General features: G+C 32.9%; 1 protein-coding gene across 2 annotated transcripts in view; it reads left to right on the forward strand.

The window, feature by feature from the left end:
• LOC143229421 (cadherin-23-like) overlaps positions 1-21,703 on the forward strand; it is a 104,192-nt gene extending 82,489 nt beyond the window's left edge. For both annotated transcript variants that reach the window (XM_076461733.1, XM_076461734.1), the window contains exons 29-37: positions 229-317; positions 2,297-2,383; positions 3,098-3,166; positions 4,436-4,502; positions 6,112-6,239; positions 6,567-6,607; positions 8,640-8,703; positions 14,033-14,098; positions 19,300-21,703. In XM_076461733.1, the coding sequence (XP_076317848.1) occupies positions 229-317; positions 2,297-2,383; positions 3,098-3,166; positions 4,436-4,502; positions 6,112-6,239; positions 6,567-6,607; positions 8,640-8,703; positions 14,033-14,098; positions 19,300-19,642 (954 nt within the window). In that variant the 3' untranslated portion in view covers positions 19,643-21,703. The remainder of the gene's footprint in view (positions 1-228; positions 318-2,296; positions 2,384-3,097; positions 3,167-4,435; positions 4,503-6,111; positions 6,240-6,566; positions 6,608-8,639; positions 8,704-14,032; positions 14,099-19,299) is intronic.

The raw sequence follows: 21,703 nt of genomic DNA on the forward strand, positions 1-21,703 counted from the left end.
TAAAACATGATTGCCCCTTTCAGCCATGGATACTTTATAGTCTTATGGTAAATCCCACTATTCGTTTGTAAAGTGTAGCCTAAGAGTTGGCGGTGGTGATGACTGCCTCTCTTCCCTCTAATCTGTTACAGCTAAATTAGGAACGGCTACCGTAGATAACCCTTGTATAGCTTTGTGAGAAATTAAAAATAAGTGAAACAAATCAATTATTTTTGTTGGTTGTTTTAGATTTATTTGCTACGAGAAGATCAGAGAGTTCGTTTCGTTTTACGACTGACTCCTACAGAGCTACGCCAAAAATTAGAGGAATTTAGAGAGTAAGTATTAGTTTGTTTTTAATAGTTAAGAAAGTGACAGTTTTATTGGCTAGCTCCTACAATATATAATTGTATATAATTCGCACATTAGCCTACTTAATGAAACCACACCAGTCGTTTCTATAATAAGTGTGTACTAAGTTAATTTTCTTTTTAAGTTTCCATCCATATTTTCATGTGAATATGACCAATCATCTTTAACAACAATCACGTGAATACCAGAATGAAAATTTAAAACTAGACACCAACATCCAATTAGAAAGGTAATTCAAAGAAAGCAAAGACCTATGAAATTTTCGTAAGATAGGCTACTACTGAATAAAAGTAATGTTCCATGTTACAAAAGTGCTTAAATTATGGGTTTTACAGGAATAGATTTTGATATATTAAACAGTATGTATTATAAATTGTTATAATGTTTTTCTTTCGTTGCGCAGGTTCCTTTAAGTTACTAGATGAATATATGGCCAAGTTCAGTCTACGTGACGATAAGAAATTACTCTGTTTCTTCCTTAATTTTGCCTCTATTAATATCATTTCTACAAAGTAGTACTTATAGGCCTAGGTTTACAAATGACGTTTACACGGAAATATCTTGCTAACGGTATCCCTACTAACGTAAAAATAAACCCACTTGTACAATTTTACGGCTAAAAGATCGAATAACTAAACGTACTCGATTACAAATTTATCCAAATACTCATTGACTGTCTCACTCGTAATTATATACGGTATCTCACTTCTAGACATCCATAATTATTCAGATATTGTGAAATTTGTAATGAATTACAATATTTTATCAATAATGTTAAAATAGTAGTACAAATATTTTTAGTTAATGGATTTAATAATGAAACTTTAAATAAAATTACTAAACTATTCTGTAGCAGATAAGAATGTATTAAATGAATATAAAGAAATAAAAATTAGAGAAATTTTATTTAAAATTTTTAATAACTATTTTCAGTTATGAATAAGGTTATTTGACAACTTGGCACTACTTTATGCGGATATACATCTTATCTCATATAAAGGTTTGTCTGGCATGGCCAGGTGGGTTAAGGCGTTCGACTAGTAATCTGAAAGCCGCGTGTTCGAATCCTCGTCACACCAAACATGCTCGCCCTTTCAGTTGTGGGGGCGTTATAATGTTACAGTCAATCCCACTATTCGTTGGTAAAAAAGTAGCCCAAGAGTTGGCGGTGGATGGTGATTACTAGCTGCCTTTCCTCTAGTCTTGCACTGCTAAATTAGGGACGGCTAGCGCAGATAGTCCTCGAGTAGCTTTGCGCGAAATTCAAAAACAAACAAAAACAAAATATAAAGGTTTGTTTAAAACATGACAGTCACAGTAGACTTAGTTAATGGGTGGTGATTGGTAGCTGTATTAGTTTCTTTAGAGAGCTGGATGGGACACTTCATGCTGGTTATAGTTCGTTTGCTGTGCTGTCAATTAGTTCCTTTCTACCATATTGGGGGTTTAAACGCTAATTTCAAGAGGTAAATTTTCAACTTACTTACCCCCAATTGTAGCACCTTATTTCCTTTTTCTTACTTTTTATTTCAATTTTTTTCTTCTTTACTTTGGAGAGCAGTTACTTTCCTACAACTGTCTGCAGACAGTGAAGAGTGATGTAGATGTGGGACGTTGTGGACTTGAACACCCACATCTCACTTTCATAATTTCTATTTCTATATCTATTGTTACTCTTTTATTTCTTATGTGAGACTGGACAATGGAGATTAAGATTGATAGGCGGTGTATCCCCACTAAAGTGTGGGTCCCACTTCCATAGCCATCTCCAAAACCTAAGGTAAATTTTATAATCCCATATTTTAGCTTGTACCCTGGAATATTTTCAATTAGTGCAGCGTTTTTTTTTGTTTAATTTATTTCTGTTTCAGCTTGGTTTTTAAGTTATAACAAACTAATATATATTTATATAAAGCACATATTCAAATGTGTTATAATATTTCAGAGTTTTGGCAAATATCACGGGTGCCATTGTAAATGTGGATGAATACAAATTTCATGAAAATCACAACGGTTCTGTGGATAAAAAGAAGTAAGTTGGGAGCCAAAGTTATTGCAATAAAATAATTACCATTTCAACTGAGTACTCATTGTAGAGATGTCGCTCATAAATAATTTTCTTATTTCTTATTAAATACTGAATTATTTTAGTTTAGTATTATATTAATAAAAATTAGTTTCATTGAAATACGTACATTAATATAATTGAATATACCGTAAAAATCGCAACAACTGTTTTTAAATAATTAGTAAACACACAATAAGGGACATAAAACTGTATTGTTGCTGTACCTGTAAATACTTTCATACATAAAAGACGTGTGAACATGTTTGGTTGATCAATACCATGCATCTAATTACACGTTTTAAGCGCTAAGCGAAATATTTGATAAAGTAAAAAAAGTATTTTTAACCTTTATTTCCGAGATTGGGCCAGTGAAAAAAAACAACAACATAAGTTTTCATCTTCAGATTTTTTATTACTTTATACACGATTTTAACATATATTTTGAAAACATACGTAATGACCAAGACTGATTTTGTTCCTTGAGGTTTCTATTTTAAAATATTCTTTAAATGTCGTTAAACACGTTTTATGTCGTAAAGACATAAAGTAGTAGAATCCGACCGTCTTTCATTTTGATGATATTTTACGTTAATTAATTTCTTCGTGTTATGTTATAGTATTAAAGATTTTTTCATGTTATGTTATATTAAAAATGTTTATTTCTCCTCATATTTTCAGAAGTGATCTGTATCTGCATTTTGTAAATCGTAAAGACAATTCTATAATGGACGTTGACACGGTTTTATCGTAAGTAAATCTGAAAGTGACTAAGCTATTATTCTTCTTTACTGAAGGTCTAATTTAATAATATCTCTCATAACAATTATGAGACCATAATATGTTCCGTGTATTCTAATTCATATTTACCCTAAATACGATATATATCATCTGAATACTAACATAATGTTTTAAAATAAGTTAAAATTTCCATAGTAACTTAAGCTGAAATATTGGGCTGTGATGAATTTTATTAACGTACATAAATAAAATGAACACTATTTGTCATATAATAGTAATTTTTTGGAATTATATCAGTGAGGCCACGAAGAACACGAATTTGTGGTCACTGAAATTAGTCATCCGAGGAGGGTAATTGGTTAATCTGGTCATCTCGGAATTTCGTAATAGAAAGCTAAGAGAAGCTATCTGTTATTCCACATGTCAACTTCTAAATCAGATAAGGTAAGAGGCACTGCACAATATATTTATTTTAGATATTCCCATAGCTAAAAATCAAGTGGGTCATCAGACAGTATAACACCATGTTTAATATCGCATAGCTACGTTCAGCTGTCTGTCTGTCACATCATTACAGGGCTGCAGGCCTCCGTTAAGATAAGGAACATATTAAACGCCCTCTGGTGTCCATTCTTAGTGATCACAGATTCATTTCTCCAGTGAGTATATCCATCAAGGTTTTCTGCTTGGGGAAAAATAGTTTTCAATATACTGATGTATGGATCCAAGAAATATTATAAGAACCTTAAATGTGACCTTTATTGAACTTCTGCTTGCAAAAATCATTTGTCCAGTTATAAGTACGTTTAACAGAGTCTTCGAGAACTAGCCCAAGGACTTGAAACCCCACGTGGATTAAAACAAAATAATTGAGAAACAAACACTAGAACTTAACTATAAAGTTGGTGCTCCATGTACTTATACGTTGATTAATAATTAATTTTTAATTCAGTACCAATCTCGCATATTAAATAATAATTAAATCTTTAATTCAGAACAAATGTTACTAATAAAACCTGAGGAGATGGTATATTTGCTTTAAAATTATATTTAAAAATTCCACCTTAAATTATAAATAGTAAGGAAAGTGTACAAAAGTTAGTTCCTTCCTCCAGTATTTCAGAGGTAAACTTGAGGGTTTTAAATTAAAATTCCCGGATTCGATTTCCACAGTGAACACAAAACATAAAATCTATTATATAGCTTTGTGCTTAACAACAAGCAAGCGCTGGAACTAGTATTTCGTATAGAAACTGTTTTGTTTTGTTTTTTCTATAGGCTCATCGACAAAAATAATGACTACCTCGACGAGTTGTTCAAGGAATTTAATGTATTGTACAGTGAAGTAAGTTGAGGTTATAGAACTTTACAAATAATTCACAAACTTGTATTCATCTAGCTTCACAATACAGTACACTAATGACTATTTATTTTATATCTGGACATTGTATTTAAGTGGCGTTTATTTGATTTTTAGTTTTGAATTCGACACAGTAATTATATCCTAAAAAATAATTATTGAAAAGAAATCAGTGGCTAGATTTTATCATTTTTAATGTTGTTTGGAGGGTTGTTTACATTATGTTTAAACGATAAATGATTTTGGAGTTTTACTCTGTTGGTGAAGTCTATGTCGCCACGTCCGATCACGATTTACTTGACGAATGTACATTTTGAAAACAGTCAGGCAGGGTAATTTTCATTGCAAAAGGCTTTGTCGTGAGGTTGTTATGCGCAAAGCACACTACTGTTTCATGCGAATTTTTTGTAGCCCATCACGTGTACAGTGATGTTGTTTCCCAGTGCCTATTTCAACAGTTATAGAGTACAGAAGTCCAGTATGTCTTCAAATGGAACAGGATAAGTACCCGTTTTATTATCCACTTAGTTGAGACACACAACGGTTGAACGGCCAAGTGACCTCGTTTCCAGACGGAGATCATTCTTGTTTATGTTGAGTACTGTAGACGGCTTTTGCCACTGAAACTTTCTGGTCGAGAATTTTTACCAGTTACAAAACGCCAAAAGATAGGCAGGAGACCCTCAGATCCTTTAAAATAGTAACATTAAAACCATTATTTTTGATAAGATAGGATACAAGACTCTAACGTTAAACAATGCTCTCAAGTCAGAAGTTCGCAACCTTCTAGTAACATGTTGGGCCCGGCATGGCCAAGCGTGTTAATACGTGCGACTCGTAATCTGAGGGTCGCGGGTTTGCATCCCGGTCGCGCCAAACATGCTTGCTCTCTCAGTCGTGGGTCAATTCCAATATTCGTTGGTAAAAGAGTAGCCCAAGAGTTGGCGGTGGGTGGTGATGACTAGCTGCCTTCCCTCTAGTCTTACACTGCTAACTTAGGGACGGCTAGCGCAGATAGCCCTAGTGTAGCTTTGTGCGAAATTCCAAAACAAACAAACAAGTAACATGTTGAAATCAAAGTCTGGTTTTATGGGAACCATTTGTGAAGCAAAGGGAAATCCATTTGAATACAAACCTTGCCATGTGTCCCGTACATTTTCAATAGGCTTTTATGCCTTTGGTTTCCTTAAATGTGATCTTGGAATCCAATACGTACAATGAAATGATATTTCAGGAAAATGTATCAAAATTTATTGTTTCCATTCATTGCAGAACCTAAAAGATTGTTACAATAATAATAATAAATGTGTTGTGAGACAATAGTTATTAATCAAGACAATCAAAATATGTATGATCGATTATGAAAGAAGTATTTTCAAGTGCAACACGAGATCTGAAACTCGGTTCTTTACAAATGACATCAATACTCACTTCGACTTCATCCGTCTCTAAAGCTTACTGTACTATTTTAGCAAAAAATTGTATTTTATTAATTAAATGTGTGCTAAATCCCCTAAGAGCTGTATAGTTTATCATTTGTCAGGGTAAACTTTTTTCCGTTAATTAAATTTTTTTATGTATTTTTCTGTCATAGGCTGCCAAAAGTACATCCTTATTAGATAGCGCTGATGACCAGATGAAGGTGTGGTTGATTGGATTAGCAGTTTTTCTGGTGATCATGTTGGTACTAGTTGTTTCTCTGTGTGTGACACAACGAAGCAGGTGAGACACTGCTAGGGTTTAACTTTTTGACTAAGTAGTCTAGGTTAGGATAAAATATAGCAACTGGCACAAGGTAACAGGAGGTGTGTTTGAGAGTTTCATTTCCTAGCCAAGCAGTCTTTAATATAACACAATGATAGTAAGTGAAACATTATGTGCAAATCTTAGTGTTTTTACAACGATGAAAGGAGCTATTTTTAATTTTTGTGTAGATGCTTGCTTTATGGTCTAAGCGTGTTAAGCATCATTTTAAGTATATGTTGTTTCTTCTCGTGTAATCACAATGTCTTCAACGATAGTAATATGGTAATTTTATTTTTGAATCAGATACGAAAGACAGTTGAAAGCAGCAACAGCAACAGCTTTTGGTGAGTCTTTGATTTTTTTTAACCGAATATTACCTTAAGGGATTAACTAATGAATAGTAATGCATCATATTTTAGATGTTCATTACAAAGAGATATATTTCGGGGAACTTCTAGTTTTGACATTTAAATATTCCATTCTCTTCAAATAACACAACATAACAGCCCAGCATGACCAGGTGACTAAGGTACGCTAGACTCGTAATCTGAGGGTCGCGGGTTCGAATCTCCGTCACACCAAACATGCTAGCCTTTTCAACTGTGGGGACGTTATAATGTGATAGTGAATCTACTATTCGTTGGTAAAAGAGTAGTCCAAAAGTTGGCGGTGGGTGGTGATGACTAGCTGCCTTCCCACTAGTCTTACACTGCTAAGCTAGGGACAGCTAGCACAGATAGCCCTCGTGTAGCTTTGCGCAAAATTCAAACAAACAAACAAGACATACAGCTCTTCTGCTCCGATTCTTTTGTACTAATTGTGAGCCTAGAATGGGCTGGTGGTTAGGGCACTTGACTCCCAATCTGAGGTTCAAATTCCCGTCCCACTAAAGATGCTCTCCCTTTCAGCCGTGAGGACATTAGGTATATACATATTTTGGAGTTAAATACATAAAAATTATGTTCATTATGTAATTTATTTATTATCAATATATTTGATGTGATCATGTATTCCATATTTTCATCGAATTAGCTCACCTTTACCAGTATCATTTATGCTGTAGAAGAAATGTTTCAAATATTTATTATGGGAGAAGATAAGTTTTTGGAGTACACGAAGTTATCGAGTCAGAGGATTGTAGTGATATTTATCGGTCATGAAATGTTTTTTGTTTATCCGATAGAAAATTAATAATAAAAATGTATACATCTACCATTAGACAATTAGATGTGTAATTGTATTTCAGTTTGTGTGTATGTTTGAAGTTGAGCACAAAGCTACACAATGGACTATCTGTGCTCTGCTCACCACGGGTATCGAAACCCGGTTTTTAGTGTTGGAAGTCTTCTGACATACCGCTGTGCAACTGGGGAGACTTTGATATCAGACAAGTTTGTGTAGTTAATGGAAAGTTTCTTTAAAATGGAATGTAAGATTTTCAACAACTATTGACAATAAAAGTAGTATTATTGGTGTAGTGGTTGTGATGATATTTAAAACTATCAAAACAGACTCGCAACACCATTAATAAATGGATTGTTTAAGAACCACAACATACTTTACAAGAACTATTTGCAAGTGACACTTGTCGCTATTTATTAGCGTATTGCAACAAATTGGAGGTGGGGTGACAATGACAAAATGTTAGCATCTGTGTATTTAGTTCAAAGTAAATTAATAATCCTCATACACTGCAATGCTCTTAGGGAAAATATTATGGCTCTTGTAGAAAAAAAGAGATCACAGATCTGTTCACGAAAAGATATTCAAACAGTTAGATTATTTAACAATTAGAGTTATAGGACACAACATTTCGAAGAAGATAACTTTCAGTGTTCTCTTCAGAAGAGGAAAATATCGAGTAAAGGAGCTTTTAAAATATTAAACCAGACTAATTCATAGCAATATCCTATGGTTACGTGTTTATAACAAGATGCATGGACTTTATAATTTTTTTAGCTTCTTACAATATAAATGAGTGTCCGTAAATAATGTAAAATTAAAGCCGTAATGAAGCAGATCCAACAGTAGCATGAGACCTGAAACATTGGTACTGTAAAGTGTTATTAGCGTGAGAAACTTTGGAAAATGTAATTTTTGTTGATGTTTAGGCTTAGGAAACAAACTTTCATTACTTGCTTACAGGAATTATTATCTTAAGAACGAAACAATTCCTAAAATTGTTATTCACATTAGCTTTTAGGCCAAAAATCTATCCTTAAAATTACAAGGTTATAAAGATGTCACTGACGTTAATATTTAGGTTTAATATACTTATATACATTACTTTTTCGGGTTGAAAAATTATTTATGTACCATTACCTAAAATTTGGGTAATGTAAGTAAGTAAAAATATTTCATTTCATTTTTTCACAGGCACTCAACAGGCAACCCCCTCTAGACCAGAAGTTCCTAACACAAATCAACATTCTGTTGAAGGGTAATGCAACCATCTTTCTTATGAATTGTTCTCAGTAACTAAAAATGAGACGGATTTTGTTTTATCATTAGAGCATTCAACTTGTGTTTTTCATCAATATGATGTTAATTGATACATTTTAATGTTTAAATATCTGAACATTATTACTGACGTCACGTGCAAATTAAATTGTTTTGAAATTCGTGTTTTTAAAAATGAATTCAAATTAATAAAATAATCAGTGTACTGAAAATCAAGCTCTTTCGACAACAAATAATCGCTCACTTTCTATTCAGATGACGGTGTAGAAAGCATAAGCGATACTCAGTGTACATACATTTGTTACAGGAATAAAATGTAAATTTCAGAAGGGTATCAAGTGTGTGTGATAATTCGTCCCTGTAGATTTGCAAGGGTATTTTCAAACCAAAAACACAATATAATATCCATATAACTAGCGCAGTTGATATGAGAATGTGGAATTTAAGATTATGGTTGAAGTGCTATTCAAAATAATCGTTGATGTTCAAGGCCCAGCATGGCCAGGTGGGTTAAGGCATTCGACTCGTAATCTGAGGGTCGCGGGTTCGAATCCCTATCGCTTCAAACATGTTCGCTCTTTGAGCCGTGGGAGCGTTATATGTGACGGTCAATCCCACTATTCGTTGGTAAGAGAGTAGCCTAAGAGTTGGCGGTGATGACAGCTTCCCTCCCTCTAGTCTTACACTACTAAACAAGGGACGGCTAGCGCATATAGCCCTCGTGTAGCTTTGCGCGAAATTCAAAAAACAAACAAATTGATTGTTATGGTTAAGCTTAATACTAGAGAAAAGTAAAAGCAGTTAAGGATATTCAATTATTAGTCTTAGCTTAATAATGGTCGAAAGTCTAAATAATTATAGATTTCAAGTATTATGCTTAGCTTAACACTGTATTAAAGTTTAAATAATCACTTTTTGTTGGCAAATCAGATACTCAAATATTTTATATATATTTAATACATTTTAAATATATTATATTTAACTGAATAATTTGTATTCGTGAGATAAAACGAAATATACTGCATTGAAAAGTTGCTAAATTGAACCTGTGTTGTTAAAATAAATAATATTTATTGTGACGTGTTCCGGACCTTGATTTGAAAATATACGATTAATATATTTCAGACTGTCTAGACCGCAAAAATGGGTGATTATAAATAATTCGAATAAGCATTAGTAATTATCCCAGTTCTTCTTCGAAGGCAGTATTCAATAAGATTTGTTTGCTTAAGTGCTTTAAACCTTCAAGATTATCGCTGAGCGCCTGAGAGCATTCGTTAAATAAGGCATTAAAGTATCGTTATAAAACAACACGTGTACAAGTTATAACTTTTAGCTTGTTTACTGCGATATTAAACATATTTTATTGTTGAAACTATAAATCATTTCTCATTTGCTGTGTGTGAACACACTTTACGAAATATGTCTATTATTAACCTTGAAGTACTGTAGCGTAAACAATGTGATTGCAAAGGCAGATGATATAAGTTTGTTAATAAATGTTTGATCTTTAAAAGTATTCGAGTGTAAATTATTTCTTTAATTATTTGACTTTCTATGGGCACGTGACGTTCGAAAGAAATGTTTTAAATTCCATATATTTTTATGATGTCTTGAAATAAATGTTGAAGTTCTTAAAACTGCTTAGATATTTGCACGTTTACAAACGTAATATTATTTTTCAAGTGCAGAAACGTGCGAGTACAGTGCTATGAAAATCGTACATTTAAATGGGCTTATAAAATTAACAAAGAGAAATAACTGTCAGTGTTTTGACGAAACTACCTTCGAATGTTTTTTCGACAATTGGTTGAAAGCGAAGCATTATAATAATCAGTAGATTCATGGCAACAATTGAAAACATCTTTTGTGGTTGAATGTTTCGGAATTACAAATATTTAATCATGAGGAAAATCAATAGGAAAATATTTTTACCCCTTGATTATTCTCAGATTTATTGATGATAGAATAAGTGTAATTCCGAAACGTTCAACTATTAACCTTTACAACTGTTGTCCTGAATCTATTCTTTATTATCAGACTGGATTTGAACATTCTCTATTTTGTAACTAAGACATTGCGCTATTAAATATATTACTGAGCACTTGATATAATGGACTTATTTGTTATCATGTGTCAATATCATTTATTTATTTCATTCTAGGTTTCAGTCGCATTAAATATGCCTTATAGTCTGCTGGCGAGTATGATAAACCTGGATGATGAATATTATAACTTTTTTTTTTCCGATTCCACTTCACGAGAGCATTGCTTTCATAAATCCGACTGATGCCAATCCAGCATGCTTGAAGCTATTATGTAAACTGATAAAATTCAAAATAGCCGACAGGTGCCTAAAGTTGGTAATTTGTACCATACCACTTGAATCATAAGTCAAATGTTCTTTGTGTTTTACCCTTAATATGCCTGGTACAACTTAAAGAATGAAACAATATCTATTTAATACCTAAATTTTGCTTTACTAACTTCTTAAATCGAATATGGTAACAAGTATAGCTTCTGGCTCAACCTGGTGATAGAAAAATTTTACCTCTCCAGTTTTTTGTTGTCAGTAGTCATGGAATTACCACCCAAACATTATTTTCAAGATACACTTTCATTGAGTGCGAAACAGCAAATGATTCTTAGTACGGTGAATTGTATAACGCTTATAGTAATCGATTTCTAAAGTTATGTGTCATTTTGCCAGGATATTTATTGGATGTCAATGAATATGTCATGTTTATGTAGTAACTGAATCCTCTCATACGTAGAAAGTGGCTCCATTATTTTTACCAACTGTTTCTTTCCACAATATCATGTCCATGTATTTACTGTAAAAACAAGCATTTTCAAAACACCGAACATTTATAATAATAATAATAATAATAATACTAATTTACATAAAATTTCGTACCTAAATTACAAACGTAGTAAGGCAGCACGAGAAAGACAAGATAATGAAATTTAGCAATGTCAGTATTGTCTGAATCATTACCATATGTCTAAACATGAACTTAATATAACATAGCTATGGATTTGTTTCCATGCTAGGTGATTTGAACTTACTCTATGCTCACTGAACTCAAGGCTACAGTTAGCTTATTGAAACAATTGCCAAAACAGCATGTGCAAAATTCTGTGTGGCAGATTATGACTCACACATTTACACTTTGCAGACTGGCATTGCTGATCACACAGACATACAAATCTAAGAAGTTTCATGATGTCATCAAGTGCCACACAAACACTTTCTGGTACCGTAGCAGAAATTAGCGATTTAAACACAACATTCTTTTAGCCACCCAAACTCTAAAAGATCTAGTGGAGATGGGTTAGCCTTAGTAGCATACTTCCATACAGCAACCTGTGGATGAGTACGTTTTACATTCTTTATAAATTATGTAAGCTGAGTTAGGTCTCTTTCCAGTTCTGAAGGCCCAAGCTTTTCTGGAGCATAAGATATATTTAAACAGTTCTTTATTCCATAAGCCACAATGATGAGTACCACTGTCTGAGAAGCAGTAATATCAAAGGGCAGCCCAACTACTTGTAGGATGGGAAAGTGAGTAGACTTTAAGAAAGATGTTCACTGTCTTTACCTTTCCAAATCCAAAGTAACTTGCCACTGTATCACATACAGATAACGCAAGAGCTGTGAGAATATTAGAGATAATAGGTTGATGTTCCAAGGCATTTACTTCCATGTCAATTACACTCTTTCCCTGGACAGGCGACTTCATCAGTATGCTCCCTGTTCTGTGTAATGATGAATAAGAAGGACCAATGTATCATCTGCTAATACTTTCATATGCTTCTCATCCTTGGATGCAAGTACAAATTGTTGGACAACAGTACCGTCTTCTCATGTGTTCTGGTGAAGTCTCTTCTCTTTATTACCGTACCACCATGACACTTCAACATGGCTCTCATTTCTTTCCATCATAACCAACTTGTGGTTCCACATCAGTTGGATGATGACATTTGTAACTTGTAACAAGGTCTTCATAAAATAAACAAATCAACTGTTATTTGTTATATTTAACTGTTAATAACGCTTTTTTGGAGGGCAGTTTTATTTGCATAGCTAGTTTCAGTAGCTCTTTTTGGTGTTGTGGGGACCTTGATGATATACTATTTATATCGATCAAATAGTAAGTAGACATCGCTCAATGCTAAGTGTCATGACACAGAGTCTTTAAAGTTGTTGGTTAAGCTCCATACAATTCTTTTAGTTCTCCATTGAGCTGTCCATAAGACGATTGAGCGATCACTAACAGTATAATTCACTCTTTGACAGGCTCATGGTAATGAAAGCACAATTTACATATGTTTCTTTAAGACAGCTTTTGATGTTGTTATTATGTATCTCAAGCATCAGTAAACATGAATGTTGTTACTAATGGCAGTTTATGAGAAAAAAGGTTTGTGGTGTAAAAATTCCTGGAACTTGCAAGAAATTCCAATCACTTGAGTGTATCAAAGGTTCACAGAGAATTGTTTGCTCTATTTTGATATGCTTCCCTGATGCAGACGTTGCGGTAACACACTATTGTGCTGTAGAATCACCCTTGAGGCCAGAATATTCAAATCATTTCATATGGACTGTGCCAATAGAGACTGCATTGTCCATATTTACTGAGGCAGGGGATATTTCACCAGTAATTATGTTGACAAGATTCAATAATTTTTCATCAAATGGATGAATTGGCACCTCTATCTTGGATTGTGTGTCTGTCTTCTTCATCAGCGTTAATTCTTAATTTGCTTTCTTCTTTGTGAGTATCCTACTCTCTCGACTTTTCTATCAAATAAGTAATCATCGTTGCCTTCCAGTTAACCATTTGCCACTTATTAACACATTTTAATGCCCATAAATATAATATTTGTATGAGTCAGCCATCTCGCATTTTAGATGCAAATTCTGCAAAAACATCAATATTTTGTAGTTGGTATCAGCCAGAATTCTAAATAGGAAGCTTCGAGCATGCGAAATCCAATAAAATATACTACATAAATTCACATCCACCTTATGCTTTAAAATGACAAGTTATAAACAGACTCTTTTATCCATTTAACTTTAAAATGTAGTTGTTCTATTACCCATGTTATTCATCTATTGGTAACTTAATTCTTATCCGGATTATGTATTTATTAATAACTTAGTTTTTATTACATTTTACGGATAAAAATGTCTATGACAGTAATACGTTTTACGAGTTGTACTTAACATTACAATAAGCAGTTGTTATTACCACAGGAAGATAAGTATGTTTTCTTTCTTATCAGCTAAAATCCTTTTATTCTAGGTCAAACCCAATATGGATGCAAGCTTATGATAACGAATGGTGCAACAAGGAGGGAGACGAACTTAGGTAAGTTATCCAAATGAAAATTATTGATATTTTATAGGGTATAATAAACATAGAAATATAATTAGACAGACTGACATTTTATGAAAAAGTGATTGTGTTGTACTTACTAAACAGCTCATTTTTCTTTAACCCCATTAACAACAGCATTTCTAATATTATGTACTCCTTAAAACAATTTACAGTTTCACTTTAACTATAACTAAGAAAGAGCACTCTTTAACCCAAAGTTCGAACATCACTTTAAATCCATTGTAAATTAATTAATGATTCACTTCTTCTACTGGGTAAATTTTTGTAATACTGTTTCATCGTAATTTTCATTTCCGAGTGGGCAATGTTTATTTTACGCTTGGTGGTACTTATTACATTTCTATTGTATGTTCAGAGTAGCTCGAGGGCCTCGTTGTCTATATTGCGTAGAATCTCTATTGAGAGAAGAGGGCTAGGACGCGTCCTTAAGGACACCCCGGCATGATGGAATTTTAACTTTAAGAGTAGGTTTTTAAGGTCACTGAAACCTAATGATAAATCATATTTTATATCTCTGCCCCCATAGTCTTGGAATGTTGGGATCGCCACGTTTGTACTTTTGTTCATTCCCACACTCGCATGTTTGTGTAAACGTTACGCACAAGCTCACATATCACAGGCAGGTGCCCTAATAGGATTTTGTTAATACATGGATCTTCCTCTAAAGTAAGTTAGAGAAAGGATTAGAATAGCTTGATAGATACACTGGGATTTCTGTAAATTAGAATGTTGCTTTTAAACACCGCAGAAGAAGCATGGATATTTTAGACTAATAATCTCAATGATTCACATTATGATTAAAAATAGTGATATAAGTTCCAGATGCCAAATATAAAAGGCGCTCTAACTGGCCTCTATTCACAAGGAGGCCGAATGCCTCGAAGTTGATAACTCAGTTTCCTAGGAAATACTCTAATCACTATTATTCAACTGACTAGAAAACCTACTGGATGAAATTTAGTTTTTATAATTAATTTTTAATATGCAAGTAACGTTATTTGGCAATATTTATATAAAAAACTTATTTGAATATATTAAACACTAACTTACATAAATAGTTGAACAGGAAAATAATTGGCGAATTAATTGCTCCCTGTATTTCCCAAATGTTGGAAAAAATTATAGTGGCTTTAATAAGCGGAAGTAATTACATAATATAATTGAAAAGTTTCGAAGCTCACTGTTCCGGTACTTCACACAAACGTGAACTGCAGTTGAAGTATACCGTATATCGTTCAATGTTACAACCAAATTATACAAGAAAATGACAAAAATAACTGATATATTGAATAATAATTGCATTTGATGTTACGATAACTGTCAAAGCAATATGGTTAAGTGAAATGTTTGCATTCATAGTTTTCAAAATGAAGTAATCTCAGATAGAGGGCACAACAGAGGACGGAGGATGTTGGAAAGTTAATCTCTTTAAAATTTGTAAAATTTATATGATATTTATATTTTAGTTTGTAGTAATTTAGGTTCAACAACACAAAGTAACTAGATGTAGTAAGTCTAGTAAATGAAAGTGAGACAGTAAAAGTATAACTTAGAGTTTAGTGAAATAAATTTAACTACTACATTAAAACAGCTTTACGTATGTTTGAACTTATTGGTATTGATAAATTGTAAAACAGGATAGTACATTCTTTTATGAAATAAATACAATCTGAAAACTAGTTTATTGTCTGTTGGTGTTTTAAATTCAGCTTACACTGTTATAACTTATAGGTAGATTATGAATCAGGCTAAATGCATTTTACTTTAACATTGTGTATATTATTAGTTCTAATATATTATTACGTTCTATATAATTAAACATAAACCACAGTGTGAAAACAAAGTAGTGACCAAAAGTAATAATATTAGTTATTAAACGTTAGGCTTAACAGTAACAGTGTTAACAACAGCTTACTGGTACTTGATATTAAGAACTTATTTTCAGGCTCTACGTTTAAATACTGTGGTTAAGACTAGTGTAGGAGTGAAGCATTCACAGTTTCTTAGGTGTAATGGGTGCAATGATTGAGTTTTATTTGGGAACTCGGGACTGGCATGAATATTTAAGAAAGCTAATAATGAAGATGTTTGATTTTTATGTAGAGTTTGTATGTTGGAAGATAAGTTGAAAGCTATTCTATTCAAAATAGAGACAATAGATAAAGAGAAGTGTAGATTGTGGGAAACAGCAGCAGGATTTCAAGAGGAACTTAAGCATCTACATGCAAGGAATACATATACTAATATTGACATTCAGGGTCTTAGAAAGAGTACTATTAGGGTAAGAATAAGTGAATTTAATTATGCTGAGCTCTGATGAGCAACAAAATTCAGCCCTTGCCTTCTGCAGATGAGGAACTATTGAATGGGAGGAAAACAAAAGGGTTAGAAAATTATATGGATGATAAGTGGGTTATAGTTATAGATAATGTCTTGACAAGGCATGCAGAAAGAATAGTCTGTGGGGTAAATGGGGAGAAAAGAATCACATTTTGCTACCTAGGAGCACAAAAGGATATACAATTGATAGAAAAAGAGATATAATAAAGGGGGCCAACATAGATGCAATCTTCGTGGTGCATGTAGGGGCTAAATAATATCGTAAAAGTAAGTGTAAGGAGCTAATTAACAAGTGTAAAGGGTTGATAAAAGCATTTAGAAAAAGGTCATAACTTAATCTTGTCGCGGACTTTGCCCAGAACTAACTGTGGTGATGAAGATATAAGTACAGTATGTCACTAAGGCTAAATGCCAGGCTTAGGTTAATACGTAAGAATGAACAGATTGGCTGATTTGACTTATGGGATCGAATCAATAGGAAAAAGGAGCTTTTTAAAAGGCTTGTTCTTTAAAAACTTATTGTCAAATATTTAAGATCAATATATTCCTTATAGAAAAAAAAAAAAAGCTACATGTACAAACTAGGTTGCTTCACAAAGAGTTCAAGAGAGAAAATTAAAGAGCGTAATGCATTTTAACAATTTAAGCTCAATGATATGACGAAAGACTTAAAAGATTATAGGGTATCGAGAAAGTTAGTAAAATAGGAGATTAGAACATCAAAAAGGAGGTATGAGAAAAGGTTGGTTCAAAATGTAAAAGTTAATAGTAAGCAATTTTTAAATATCTCAAGGGTAAATAAATTGCTAGAATTGGGGTAGGAAACTTGAATGTTGATAAAGGAAGTGTACTATAAGATGATTATGAGACAGCTGGATCATTAAACTTTGCTTTTTTTTTCGGTTATTACTAACGAAGATTTAAGCACTATTCCAGATCTTGAACAGTTGGTATACAGAAATACCAACAAACAACATGGTGACATGAAATAGGTGCTAATTAAGAATAATTGGGAAGTTTATAAAACATTAAGTCTCCTCGCCCAGATAATATTTTCTCAAGGGTTTTGAGGCTCGGTATGACCAGGTGGTTAAGACGCTCGACTCGTAATCTGAGGGTCGCGGGTTCGAATCCTCACCACACCAAGCATGCTCGCCCTTTCAGCCATGGGGACGTTATAATGTGACGATCAAACCCACTATTCGTTCGTAAAAGAGTAGACCAAGAGTTGGCGGTGGGTGGTGATAACTAGCTGCCTTCCCTCTTGTCTTACACTGCAAAATTAAAGACGGCTAGCGCAGATAGCCCTCGTGTAACTTTGGGCGAAATTCAAACCAAACCAAAGCAAGGTTTTTTGAAGGAGGTTAAATATTGGATACGTGGGCCACTTATTATTATTTTTGTCAGTTCTTGAATAGTTGGCAGGTACCAGTTGATTGGTGGTTAGCTAATGTAACTTATCTTTATAAAGGAAATGATAAAAGTTGTCCCAGTAAATATAGATCCATTAGGCTTATATCAGTTGTCGAAAAATTTTGGAAAGTCTTTAAAAAGGTGCATTGCAAAGTTATTCAACAAAGTTTAGAACTTTATTAGATAGTATACATGTTTCACTAAAGAAATATGTTGTCTCACAAATCTTTTGACGTGCTTTGGAAAAGTTACTGCTTGTGTAGATGTGGTGTATCTGAATTTTCAGAAAACATGTGATAAGGTGGGTCATAAAACGATTATAAAACGTTGTCTTTGTAGGTGTGTAAATTTGCAGATCATATTAAGATCTTTGGTGTTGTTAGCTATGCTGCTGCTGCTGTTTTACAAAAGAATTTAGATCTTTTAGTGAGTTTAGTGAATAAATGGCAGATGTGTTTTAATAATAACAAATGCAAGATATTGCATGTAGGTTATCATAATTTGAATTATAAGTATAATTTGGATGGGAATAACCTTCACAGTGTCATGAAAAAAAAATCTTGATGTAATAGTTGATCAGTCTCTAAAAAATCATCCAAGCAGCGTGCTGTTGTTAATGGTACAGCAAATAGGATTTTAGGATGTCTCTACAGAAATACTGAATATAAGTTTAAAATGGTTATAACTTCTTTGTGCAGGCCACTGATTAGGAGACATTTGGAATATTGTATTTAATCGTGGGATCCTTACCTTAGGAAAGAATTGAATTGTAGGAAAGGGTTCAGAAAAGGGTTACTAGAATGGTGCCTAGGATGGAGGAATTGTCATATGAGAAGAGGCCGAAATATCTCAAATTGTTTTCTCTTGAAAAAAGAAGAGTTAAGAGGATATGACTGAGTTCTTTAAGATTGTAAATGGATTTGATAGCGTCGATACTTTTTTTCATATTTAACATTATAAGTCGTAGGACTAGGGGGGACATAAGTTTTGGTAGAGTAGCAGTCATCGTCGACCAAGAAAGTTTCATTTTTTTCACAGGGTGATTGACCTTTGAAATGGGTATATAACTATATGAGTGATAAAAGTTGGCTTAATTTTTTTATTTTTTTTTAAGTTTATATAGAGTGTAGAACATCGGAGACGGACCACCTGGTCTCATGTTATTCTGAGATAAGTGTTGTATAGCCACTGTTTCATAGTTTCCAGGCTTCTTTCTCGTATTTTGTCTTACCTTTATAATTTACTAACATTTATTTTATCACATATTTTCAACACACAATGATGAATTCTATGATAGTTGTTTTTCGCTGAACATCAGTGATTTAATATGCGTATCGAAGTATTAAATGCTAAATGTCAGACCACAATACGATAGATTTAAATCTCATTTCAATCAAACTACTTCTGTTTCTCATTAGTCATCGATCCCTGGCGGACTCACTGGAAGAGAATCCCATAGTGTCTGTACCAACGTGTTCTCCAAATGGCTCCAACTTAAGACCGGTGTTGAAAAGAGATCGGACAAATCCCGTTTACCAAAATAACAAACATCCTCAAATACTCATCAAGACAACTCGCCCTCCGCCGAAAAACTTTAGCATTCCTACCATTTCAGACTCCTCCTCGGGTCAAGGGTCACTCTCGTCCACAAACTGCCATGAACAAAATGACCTGAACAAATCAAATCGCAACGACAGCAATGGTTCTACAATAAAACATGTTACTTTAATTACTCCTTCTCTGGAAACGTCAGAATTATAGTACAATGGAATATATCCAGAATTACAATACATTGGAATATATCCAGAATTACAGTACATTGGAATATTCCTTAAAAGGAAACACTTTTTGTGATACGTCGTCTTTAGTTTAAGTGAAATCGACGAAAAATAATATTAAAACTATCGTGACCATCAGCGGTACAAGAGGTCTAACTGTAAAACCAAACTCGGGCCTCTACGCAGTAGTTAAGTAAAAATCTTTAATACTCAGACAGTGGCCATTTATAAAAAAAAAAGGAGTAGAATATTCCTGCTCAAATTTACATGTGTTTAACTGAAATATTTACATGGTAAAAATTACCAGAAACGTATTTCCTAGCATTTTGTTGTACTTTACTGAAATATTGTCTTGTAAATCATGATTTTATTTAACTATAGATGAATTGCACGTGAAGCACTTCTGACTTTAAACAAAAAAACAGTTTAAACGGTGTTCATAAGTTAATATTACTAAAGTGAGAAATAGACTAGGTCTATTATTAAGTGTTTTTTTTCATGTCTGTCTCGTGTTGATTACACTGTCTTCCTGTTTACATTAAACTTCTGACTGTAATTTAAAACACATGTGATATCGTCAAATTCACATACAAGAGCGTCACGAAAAAAATAATTCCTCTAATTACATATAACCTTGGATGACTAGATATTAAGTTCCATCCGTTACAAACGCGAAGTGGATTATCAAACGATGGTATCGTAGTGGCCCTGAGAGAGTGACACATCCTTTTTGCAAGTGCAGATTAAGTTATGTTTATTAAGATATTAATAAGATATTCTTATTAAGATTAAGATATGAATCTTGTGTTTGGACATGCATGTTTTTTACACAATATCTTAGGTATTATGCCTTGAACTGAGTAACAAGATCAGTCGTTTCGTGATAATGAGAAACTCACTTGAAGTAAAAATGTATCTCAGGAAGGCTGGTAAGTGATATCAGTCGTCCTGAGAAACAGGTCAATTGTTTATTTCGCAGACGTTTTAACTTCTCATTAAGGATGACGCTGGTTGTTCTCGCTAAAGGAAAGAATTAATGTTTTGTTTTTTTTAATAGAAAAAATAATGATTTTAGCTGTTTCTCATGAGATTATTAATTTTGTTTTTTAAAACCTACGAACCACAAGAAAGTTAGCGAATAATTTGATAGTATTAATATATCTCCATTTCGTAAATGTCTCTGTAAAAATACTGTCAATTTGTCTTCAAAATTAGGTATTAAATGTCTTCATTAACTCCACAAGCTAAGAAAATTGTTTTTTTAAAACTACGTCCTAAATACCGGTTATAGTTACATTAAAGCGTAATTCTTTTTCATTTCTTTTTACCATTGATACTCTTAATTTTATATGTAATTTAAAAACTGATATTACTATTTATTAATATTGTGTATATCAAGATTCCTGCTGCAAACTTTAGTAACAAATTAAACAACAAATGTTTAGAATGATAATCAAATATAAATTTAGCAATATAAATAATGATTATTTTATTTTTCTCTTTAAACGAAAATTCTGTAAATAATGCACGCCTTATTTTGTTCCTAATATTTTTATATGTTTATTGCTTGAATTTAAAAACGATATTATTTTATTGTCCACTGTTAGACTAACAGTAAGTTTATGGATTTGAAATGCAAAAATCCGCATTTCTATACGACGTAGTAAACAATGCTCAGATAGCCCGTTTTGTAGCTTTGACATAAAAACAATCACCACTACACCTACTTTTTCTGGTTAAAAATGAACAAAATTAGCCTGACTTGAAAATATTAGTAAGTTTATATGGAATAATGTTTCGAATTATCAATGCATGAAATATTTTATCTTATTTTTATTTTTCAGTTTTATACAGGATTCGTAAAATAATATCTTGTAAAGAAGATAAGTGTTAATGACAGTTATTTGTGTATATAAATAATGAGGGTATTGATTTTTCATGTGTTTGATCTTGTAATCTTTTTTTACCAATTGAAGTTTGGATTTGTTGTAATATATACGTATGTATAGTGACCAGTGATAAAAATGAGATGTTTATCAGCAAA

Source organism: Tachypleus tridentatus, chromosome 10, assembly GCF_004210375.1.
Source record: "Tachypleus tridentatus isolate NWPU-2018 chromosome 10, ASM421037v1, whole genome shotgun sequence".
NCBI lineage: Eukaryota > Metazoa > Arthropoda > Merostomata > Xiphosura > Limulidae > Tachypleus > Tachypleus tridentatus.